An 11,047-nucleotide genomic window follows, 5' to 3' on the forward strand; every position below is an offset into this window, starting at 1 on the left:
AGTTTTTAGTTTGCTTTCTGCATTGGTAAAAATTTCAGTGGGCCCTTGGATTCTGGGAAATATACAATTAAAGGTCAATTATATATGGAATTTAAAAAAGCCTTTTTCTTTCCATAGTCAGGTATTCTCATTTGTCACAAGAAAATTTTGTTTTCCTTGAATGCAACAATGAATGCCTCTTCTTCTTTTGGAGTTTGTGAGCTACCAATAGCAAATCTCTTCCAGAAAGCACAGAAAAATATAATTTGTTAAATTGTTTAGAGTAAGAATTAAATGTTCTGCGAGTCACTATTGGTTCTATTCTTCAACTGTGCCAGTTATGTCCTCATTCAATACTCCATTTAGCAGCTTTGCACAGAAAAATCTAGGTGACTAGAGTTTTGCAAATTGTAGCTGATTATGAGAGCTGACCTGAATTGAAAAGGTAGGGAAAAAATCATAGTAAAAGTTAGAATAAATGTTTTCAATTTTACAAGATATCCAAAAACTCTTAGTAGAGGTTTAAGCTGATAAAGCTGAAACCACCACTAATATTTTCTCCACACCCTATATTCAAACCATTGAATATAATAATGACAGCTTTAGTGAAAAACGAAAGGACTTATCAGAGTACCAGCAGGTCCTGATTATTGTGGGAAATGGTCACACGTATTCAAATTTGCATTTTTCAAAGTTATAATTATGTAAAAAATAATGATTGGTTTCAATTCAGTGGAAATATGTAGTGAAACTCAAAAAATGTGAGCACTTCATAAGATTCTTTATTCATACTAATCAGAAGCTAGCTGTCAATTCATTTAGAAGACTTAAGTAATAAGTTAATAATTCATTTGAGAGTATATGATAGTCCAAGAAGCTTGGAAATAGAATCAGAAGACCCAGGTTTTTATTTCCCTTTGCTATTTGTAAATAAGATTCAAATACTACCCTCCTATAATTATTAGCTGTGTGCAAATCAATCAATCAATGCTTATTAAATGCCTACTCTGTGTCAAGTACTGTACTAAATGCTAAGGATACAAAATGAGGCAAAAGACAGCCTCTACCCTCAAGGAACTTACACTCTAATGGGAGAGGCTGTACGCAAATAAATATTTACAAATCAAAATATATATATGTATATATATATGCATATATATGCATATATATAAAATGAATGGGAAATGCAGTTTAATTAAGAGGAGTTAGGGAAGGCTTCTTGTAGAAGGTGAGATTTTAATTGGAAAGTTTTTTTAAACCCTTACCTTCAGTCTTAGAATCAATACTATGTATTGCTTCTAAGGCAGAAGAGTGGTAAGGGCTAGGCAATGGGAATTAGGTGACTTGCCTAAGGTCACATAGCTAGGAAGTGTCTGAAGCCAGATTTGAACCTAGGACCATTCATCTCTAGGCTTGCCTCTCAATCCACTCAGCTACCCAGCTGCCCCTTTTAATTAGGACTTTAAGGAAGTCAGGGAAGTAAGTAATACGAATGGAGGAGGGAGAACATTCCAGGTATGGGAGACAGCCAGAGAGAATACCTGGGACCAAGAGATAGACTGTCTTGTTGGTTACTGCATCATAGAGTATCTATCAGGAAGTATGGTATAAGAAGACTGGAAATATAAAAGGGGGAGAGGTTATAAAGGACTTTTCCAAACAGAATATTTGTTATTTGCTCCTAGAGGTAAGAGGAAGTCAGTGGTGTTTATTGAGTAGGGGGTGACATGACTGGACCTGCATTTTAGGAAAATCACATTAGTGACTAAATGGAGGATGGATCAGAGTTGGGTGAGATGAGACAGGCAGATTCACCAGTAGGCTATTGCCATAATACAGGTGTGAAGTGATGAGGGCATACACACAAATATGTCAGAAGAGAGAGAGGGATATATTTGAGAGATGATGCAAAGATAACATCAACAGGTCTTGAGAGATAGTGAAGAATCCAGGATAACTCCTAGATTGTGAGTCAAGGGGACAGGGAAGATGGTTTTCCACTCTGTAGTAATAGGGAAAACAGGAGAGGGAAGATTTTAGGGGGAATGATAATGAATTTAGTTTTGGAAATGTTGAGTTTAAGATGTCTACTGGACTTTCAGTTTGAGATGTCTAAAAGGCAACTGGAGATGCAAAATTGGAGATTAGCAGAGAGCCTGGGACTCAGCAGAGAGGCCTTGTTGGTGAACCTTTTCTGAGTCTGAGTAATCAGAGGGCAAATTTAAGCTGTCTATGACCGCGCGCGCGCACACACACACACACACACACACACACGCACACCCCATTCCTGGAGGGAGTTGAGGGAGAAAGGGCTTGCTTTGGGCCACTGGACAGAGGAGTGGGGTATGCAAAAAATAGCTTTGGGCACGGGGAAGAGGGGGACCAGAGCAGCTCCCCAGTGGCTAGTGCCGGCTCTGCACCAGTGCTGTATCTTCAACAATGCTGGACTAGGACAAGAGAGGGAAATTTGAGAATCATATAACCATAAAGATGGCAATTAAATCCATGGGAGCTGATGAAAATACCAAGTGAAGTAGAAGAGAGGGAGAAGATAAAAGGGACCAGGAGAGAATCCTGTGGAATACCAATTTTTAGAAGGCATGTTCTGAAAGAGAATCAAGCAAAGGAGATAGAGAATGAGGGGTCAGATGGGTAGGAAGAAAACCAAGAGATAGAGAGATCCCTAAAACCTAGAAAGAAGAGAGTATGAAGGAAAGAAGGATCAACAGTGTCAAAGATGGCAGGAAAGTCAAGGAAAATGAGGATGGAGAAGGGACCATTAAGAGATCACTAGTAACTTCGAAGAGAGCAGTTTCTGTGGAATGATAAGGTCAGAAACAGATTGTAAAGGGTTTAGAAGAGAGTAAGAGGAGAGAAAGTGAAGGTGTCTATTGTAGATGGCCTTTTAGAGGAATTCAGTTATAACTCTTCTGAGATATAAGATGTATCAAGTGAGAGATTTGGGGTTTTTTTTCAGTATAGAGGAAACATGGAGATATTTGTAGGCCATAGGAAATGAGCCAGTAGAGAAGATGAGACTCAAAATAAGTAAGAGTAGGGATGGCAGATGGAGCAATCTGTTGTAGGAAATAGGATAGAATGGGATCATTTGAACAACCAATTCTAATTTCCACTGGTATAAAATTTGAAAAATCATTATTTATACCACCAAGTTCACAGGTCTGTGTGAAACTCAAAGAAATAATATGTGTAAAGTGTGTGTAAATTGTAAGGATCAGAAATGACAGCATCAGAAATTGTCTTCTTAGGAAACGTAGTGTTCTTATCCTGGGTTCCATGGACCTCTTAGATTTCAGGTGCTCCAGGAATTTGAATGGGAAAATAAATCGCATCTCTATTTTCACTAACATTTGGTTTCCTTTGGAATTCTATGTATTTTATTTTATGCATTTTAAAAAACATTCTTCAAAGGGATCCATTGGCTTTTGCCACATACGCCCACACACACACACATACACACACATCAAGAACCACTAGATTAGAGGTTCTATTCCATAATATTACACTACATTTTCAATTTTTAGTGTGGAATAGTGGAAAGAGAACTGCCCATGGAATCATGACAACCTGATTTCAAGTTCATCCTCAGATATTTACTTTTCATGTAACTCTTGGCAAGACATACAATCATCCACAACTTCAGGAAATTCTCTAGACCTGTAAGTTGCAGAAAAGTGGCTACTCTCTATTGGTTTTTTACTACTAGCGAAATTACAGAGGTTGGCAGAGCATAGCCTGGCAAAAGCATTTTGAAATAATATTTAATAGTGATTGAATTGATTTTAATATTAATTTTAAAACAATTTAAAATAATATTCAAAATCTAAAAACCACTCTCTTAGCTATAACCATACAAAATAGGCAGCAATCTTCATTTAGCCCGAGGGCTATAGTTTGCTGACACATTATATGTATATGTGTATTCATATATGTAAGTAAACATACATGTATACACTCATATATTTGTGTGCACATGTATATGTATATAAAATCCATGCACAGACATACATATAAACACCTGGGTATATATGCCTACATATAACTATATGATGTATATTGTATATATACCTATAAAGTAAATGTGTACATACATGTAGAAATACATATATTTATTTGAGCAGACTTATTTTCTATTGAACAGTGCTCTGGTATATGTTAAAATATATAAGATTGATAGATACCTTCACATATTAAGGAATAATGAATCATTAAGATATTTATGTCATTTAAAATGAACTTTCTCTTTCTTCAATTGCAGCATAGAGAATCATTTAAAGATATTAAAAAGAAATTTAACAATTTGAAATTTAACTATTCCAAGAAAACAGAAAAGGCTCGCAATTTGAAAGCTCTCAAAAACCAAATTCAACAGGTGGATGCTTATGCTGAAAAAATTCAGGTATGTGATAATCCACATGGACTTTATAATATCTCTGGTACTTCCCATTTTTCTGTTCTTAAATCCCAACTCACTATTGACTTTGCTAATTGTAGGAAACTAATGTGATGAAGGATTTCAATAATTTATACTATTTTTAATGCCCTTGGACTATTCATCTAAGAGTATTTATGGTTAACTACCTTGAATCTAATGCTTTAAAGACAAAAACAAATAAGCAAAACTTAGTTAACCTGAAAGAAAAAAAGCGATGTTAAATATATCTCTGTGATCATTAGGAGTTTTAAAAGTCAACAGTGAGGAATCATTTTTTAGGCCATTGCTTTTAGGAAAGCCTCTGTTGTTATAAATAGAAATATTTTTTCTTTTAGTGAAATATAATGATAAACACAATATTAATTTTTCTTTTGCTCAGATCCTAAAGAAAAAAATGGAAAATGTTGAGATTAAAATGTCTGATTCTTTATTAAATTATCCAACCAACAAAGTAACAATCCTCTTGGAATCAATAAGAGACTTGAAGAAACAAGTAGATGAATTTGGTAGAGTTGTTGAAGATTACAAGAAGAATTTGGATCTGATTGAGCATCTTCAAGAGACAATGGAAGAGGTATTAACCCAACCCTCCACAATGTTTTACAGCTCAGAGTAGAGAAAGAATAATGAGAGGGCCTGATCTAATTAACCTGAAGTTGTTCACAACGTTTGAGTGGACTGAGAGGTTTAAGCCAAAGCAAAAATTTCTCTATTTTACTAATTAAAATTTTAACCAAAGAAGAAATGCAAAGGATTGAAAGTAGGCAGATAAATGTATATAATCACTTTAGAATTTAGTAAAAGAAATCTCCATTTATTTCTCAAACATTGAAAAGACTCAGATATTTATCTTTTTAGATTTGTTAGTTTGTTATATTAAAATACCTAGGTAACTCTCTCTCTCTCTGCCTCTTCCTTCCTTATTAGAGAAGGTATCATTTGACAAGAACATATATGTCCATATAAAATTATGTCTTGCTTATTTCTATTTATCAATTCTTTCTCTGGAGGTGGCCATAAACAAGTCATTCTTCAAATACTTTTTCTGTATTTTAATTAATGCGTCCTTATTGGTAGGAAGAATGATTCTGGGAATATTTTTGGTTTTTAGCAATGGCAGTGAGATTTGAATTATATGGGAATAAGAGATCAATCTGTAATTCTATCAGTTTAGGGAACCCTGGGTATAGGAACTTGTTTGTGATTTTCTACTTAGTACTTTATATTTAATAAGTCATATAATTAATAAGTTAGGAGGGGGCAACTGGGTAGCTCAGTGGATTGAGAGCCAGGCCTAGAGATAGGAGGCCCCAGGTTCAAATCTGACCTCAGACACTTCCCAGCTGTGTGACCCTGGACAAGTCACTTGGCTCCCATTGCCTAGCCCTTACCACTCTTCTGCCTTGGAGCCAATACACAGTATTGACTCCAAGATGGAAGGTAAGGGTTTAAAAAAAATAAGTGTAGGAGATGGGACTTGAGCACAGAGCTCCTGACTTCAAGCCCAATTGCCTCTCCATGATACAATATATGGATGTATATATTATATATATAATACATACATACATATACGTATATATATACACACACACATACACAAACACACTCATATATATGCACATATATATGTGTGTATGCCTAAAATAAATTATGAATAAATGTTTTCACATTACATACCTGAGAAATTTTATCCTGTGAAAGCATTATGTATAATATGACAGATTTATTATGACTAATACACAATGTGTACATTTCTTGCCTTTAATACAGTTAAATTCATCACTTAGACATAGCATTAAAGCTAATCATTCTTCTATATGTGAACCAAGCTGACAATTTTGTTGCTGCTATGTGACATTTATTTAAAGCCTAGCTCCGAACAGGGCTGGGCTTTTCTTATCTCTCACCCTGCAAGAGGGCTTCTGTCCTGTGTCAGACACATTCCTTTCATCATTGTTATTTATTTTTAGTGATAAACAGTTTCAATTCTCCTCTAAGGCTCTGGAAATATGACTGGTATCTTTCCTGAATAATTGGTCAAAATGCTACTCCCTAACAAAGCTCTACTCTTTCATGGGTTAAATACCATTCCCTACAAGTGGTTTTATTTGAATATTTATTAGAATGTTATGTTGGTGATAGAGTATAACATAGAATATGTATATTGGTTCTAGTTTTTGTTGATTTTTTATTTACCTTTATATCCAATACTTGGGACTTTTTTTTCAAGTGCTAAAAGCCAATTATAAGTTAATTTAGTGTTGCTGGCAGAAAATAATTCTGAAGGTATTATAGAGATGATTCTGAAAACCTAAGGAAGAAGAACATCTAGACCTGATCCTAAATTTCTCTAATCTCTTATCTCCTTGTTAACCAAATATAAAATAAGGAGATCACTTCCTGTCATCTATTTTATTATGATTTAGAAATATTCTCAAATGGGGAAAGGAATTCTTGGAAATGAAAAGTAGACCCTTCAGTAACTACCAACATGAACTTTTACACAGATGGCTGTTTGTTCGATTTCTTTGCTCTTTTCCATTTAACTTAGTGTCAATTTTGGTGTGAAGAAGCAAGTGCTACAGTTGTTAGAGTTGGGAAGTACTCCACCGAGTGCAAGACAAAGGAGGCCATAGAAATTCTTCATAAGCAATTCAATAAGTTTATTGTGCCTACCGTGCCCCAGCAAGAAGAGAGGATTCAGGAGATCACTGCTCTTGCTAAACGCTTATATGGTGAGATCTCTTTTAAGTCCTCTGGTGATGTGCTATTGAACAAATCTGTTCTGAGGCTAATCCTGTAAAAATGTGCATGCTTCCAGCCCTTAGGTCTCCTAACTACACTGACCTACTCAAAGACTCTAGGTGAGTCTCAAATCCACAAATCTAAACCGAGGGGATCAGAAAGAGGAAATCTTACAAACAGAAGCAGAGAAATGCTCTCATTAACCTACTTCTTTGTCTAACCTATTCTTCCCAGTTGCCTTTTCTTAAACATATTCCATTTTTCATTGTTAGAAAAGGAAAACCAGAATAAAATAATAACCCAGACAATAAAAAAGAATAATAATAATAGAAGCCAAGAAATTGAGACATGTTGAAGAACAAAGCCATGAAAAAATATCCTTTTACTTTTTAAATACACAGAGAATTAGGGAAAACTGCGCTTTTGAGACTCTTTGAAATGTTTTGGGCTCATAGTAGAAGAAGAAAATGACCTTTCCTCCTTTCTTTGTAAAAAAGCAGCATTTCAAAGACTTTGAGTCTTTGTATGAGAGTTGGCCTTGAAACCAGGAAAACTTTTAAGAAACCAAAGAAGTGTGAACTTGGGCAAGTCATTTAACTTTTCAGTGTTACAAGCAATTCCCAGTCTCTACTCCTAAAAGTTTCAGAGAAGGTGAATTCCAGCATTGGTAAAGTTTCCTCATCTAAGAGTTTCCTCTACCCAATGAAATCTCAGGGGCAATTCCCATCCTTTTTTTGTATTCCCTTACTCATCTTCTGGCAAATCATCTCATTTTTTTTTCCTTACTCTGGATCAGAAAATACATCCTACCTGTCAAACTGAGAAATCCTGCCTTCCTACAGCCCATTTAATCAATTCCCTTGTCTGGTAGTCTGTCAGCTGGGCCTTGGATAGTAGGATGATAAGGAACATGATAAGTATGTTCTGTGAATTCTCTGGTATCATTCCTATGAGACCAAGGATATTCAGTGGCCAGGCAAATCCAGCTTGGGTGGGTATTGCACCAGGTGACCACAGAATGCTAAATTTGATGACACAGTTTCTGCCAAGGTGATATTTTTCCCTTTGGAATATGATCAAGTATCTAGGAATGGTAACTATAATGACTTATAATGTCCTTTATACATGTAGCTCCTTATTGTAACATTCCACCTCTGTTCTTCCAAGTTCCCTAGAGAGATAGAAAGTAAAGCAACAACACAAGTAACAAAAAAATAAAAATAAGAGAACCCAAAAGAGGTCACCTGGAAGACAGATTAGATGAGGAACATTTTTCATACCCCTCCCTTCAAGGGAAGTGGGTGTAATTGACTGTGACTATCTCTATCCTTCTCCCTCTCTTATCTGAAGGGGGTAGGAAGATGAGGGAAGGGGTATAGAAAGTCAAAGATTTCTATTGCAAAATGGGTTTGGAGAAAATAAAATTTGCTTTTTAGTTTAGGGGGAATGTCCCAATTTCCTTCCTATCTGTAAACAACTCTCGAAAGGTTCAAAATGGAGAGGACAAATAAAATTTCTAAATTTTTCTGAGCCCTCATACAACATGTTGATTTTCAAGTCAGGAGGGTAGTGTCCCAGCCACTTAAATTTGTTGTAATCCAGTATCAAAAATTTTTTCTCCCCTTCCCAACCCCAATCTTCTTCCCATACTCTCAGTTACAAAAATAACAATTTAGGAAGCAAGTAAAAGTGTAACATCCTTAGGGAAACATTACTTAAAAGGAAATGCCAATAATCAGTAAGCAACATTTAAAATAGCAGAGAAACACTTAGCAATGAACCATGCTTTCTACTGCATGTGACAATAGAACAGAAAGGAAAAATTGAGAGTGAAGTGTATTCACCATTGTTCCAGCTGTTTCTCTGAATAGGGTACTTGGGTAACTCTCTGATGTATTGTTCTCTTAATAAGTCAAACTACAAGTTAGGAAAAGGAAAAGGCTCCAGCCTCTACAAGGACAGTCTCCTCAAAAGCATCTATCTGCTCATCTGCTGCTGTTGCTGCCTTTATCCCTAACCCCCTTGTCTCTGTCTTTCTTCCCTTCTCTGTCCTCTTCTCTACCCACTCCATTATCTTTTTATTTCTCTCCCTACCTCTTCTCTCCCCATCCCCATCTTTCCCTCTCTGTTTCTTCACCACTCTCTTCCTCTGAAAACTATGTCCTTCAGTTCCAATCCAATGATAACTTCCTTTCTTCTCTAAATGGAAAGAAATACAATTCCCAACATCTTTAATCCCTTAGGTCCCTTTGCAAGAACAAGTCAAGCCATTCTGACTATAATGCTAATATAAGAAAACATGGAATCTCAAATCTCATTTCACTCATTTCCCACACGGTCCAGTGTTGAGAGAGGGAAAATAGTTTTAAGTTTCTTCCAAGTCACTGATACAGCAACTGAGTATTGAGAGGGAGCTGTCACATTTCTCTGAACATTTTCTCATAATATAAGAGAAAGGGAACTTAGAACTATGCTGAGAATTCTTTGGCCTGATTCTATAGGGACATTGGGGTTTGCTGGTTTTGTTTGGTCCTGTTTGGTGATTTCATGAAATGAATTCTTACTGTGAAAACTCCCTCATCTGATATAGAAGATCAATTTGTCTATCTGTAACTTATACTTTAAAGAGAATTGCTTGGAGGTACTTAGAGGTTAAATAAGTCTTCCATGGATAAACATATAGTATATCAGAGGATGTACTCAAAGTAAAAACAAAAAGCCTTCAGTGATGAGACCATGTCCCACTGCCTTTATGCTCTTCTAGTTTACTAAATAGTAAAAAAGCACACCTTATTTTATGAAGTAGAAATAGATGAAATAGATAAAAGCTTGCTATTACATAAATTACCACGAAGTGACAAACTTTCTTGTGGTGCCCATCCTAATTTTGGACTTTCGCTCCCAGCTTGCCCGCTGTTCCTATCTTGTGATAATAACGGATCAAATTAAGAAATGCAGAACATCTGAGCCTGGGATGCAAGGATATAATCATTATTTAATTCTTCCACTCCTTTCTTCCCTTGGTATCATTAGGAAAGCAGAAAATTATTACGTAAGTTACTATATGCCATGCAAAACAAAACAAAACAAAACAAAACACTAGAGACTAAATTCTGTAACTGTTCTATCTGGGAATTTTGCTAAAATGAAGCTTCCCAGTGGACATATTAAATCAATTCCCCCAATGTAAAAGTTGTAAAACTTTCCATAAGCATTTAGTATCTGACTTCTGTGTGATACACATGGTTCAATGAGTTGAGGATACAAAAGAAAAAGCAATCTAGCCACAGATAAATAAGCACAAAATATATGCAAGGTAATTTAATAACGTGGGCAGCTAGGTGGCTAGGAGGATAGAATGCTGGACCTGGAGTCAGGAAGACCTAAGTTTAAATGTGGCCCCAGACATTTACTAGCTATGTGACTCTGGGCACGTTACTTAACCCTCTTTGCCTTAGTTTCTGCATATGTAAAATGAGCTGGAGAAGGAAAAAGGCAAGCCATCCTGGTATCTTTATCAAGAAAACCCCAAATAGGGTCATGAAGAGTTGGACACCACTGAAATGACTAAACAACAAAATTTAAAGATGTGAGGAGGGTGAGGAATTCTGGAGTTCAAAGATCTAGAAAACCTCTTTTTGTGAGGGAAGATGGTAGAAGGGGCTGGGGGCACTTAAATGGCACCTTGAAAGAAGCTGTGGATTTCTAGAGGTGGAAATGAGAAGAGAGTTTATTCCAGATGTGGAGGACAGCTCATATGAAGGTAAGGAGACAAGAAATGTAGCAATGAGTTCTGAGACCAATAAGTATTGTCAAATTCGGTGCTTTCAAACCATTCCATCTTTCCTTAGGACAGTAACATTCTGT

The 11,047-nt window shown here is 36.0% G+C and overlaps 1 protein-coding gene across 1 annotated transcript in view; it reads left to right on the forward strand.

The window, feature by feature from the left end:
* CCDC141 (coiled-coil domain containing 141) overlaps nucleotides 1–11,047 on the forward strand; it is a 280,596-nt gene that overhangs the window by 243,525 nt on the left and 26,024 nt on the right. The window contains exons 18-20 of the mRNA XM_044669079.1: nucleotides 4,259–4,399; nucleotides 4,815–5,009; nucleotides 6,987–7,199. Of these exons, the coding sequence (XP_044525014.1) occupies nucleotides 4,259–4,399; nucleotides 4,815–5,009; nucleotides 6,987–7,199 (549 nt within the window). The remainder of the gene's footprint in view (nucleotides 1–4,258; nucleotides 4,400–4,814; nucleotides 5,010–6,986; nucleotides 7,200–11,047) is intronic.

The sequence above is a fragment of the Gracilinanus agilis genome, chromosome 3, assembly GCF_016433145.1.
Source record: "Gracilinanus agilis isolate LMUSP501 chromosome 3, AgileGrace, whole genome shotgun sequence".
NCBI classification, from domain to species: domain Eukaryota; kingdom Metazoa; phylum Chordata; class Mammalia; order Didelphimorphia; family Didelphidae; genus Gracilinanus; species Gracilinanus agilis.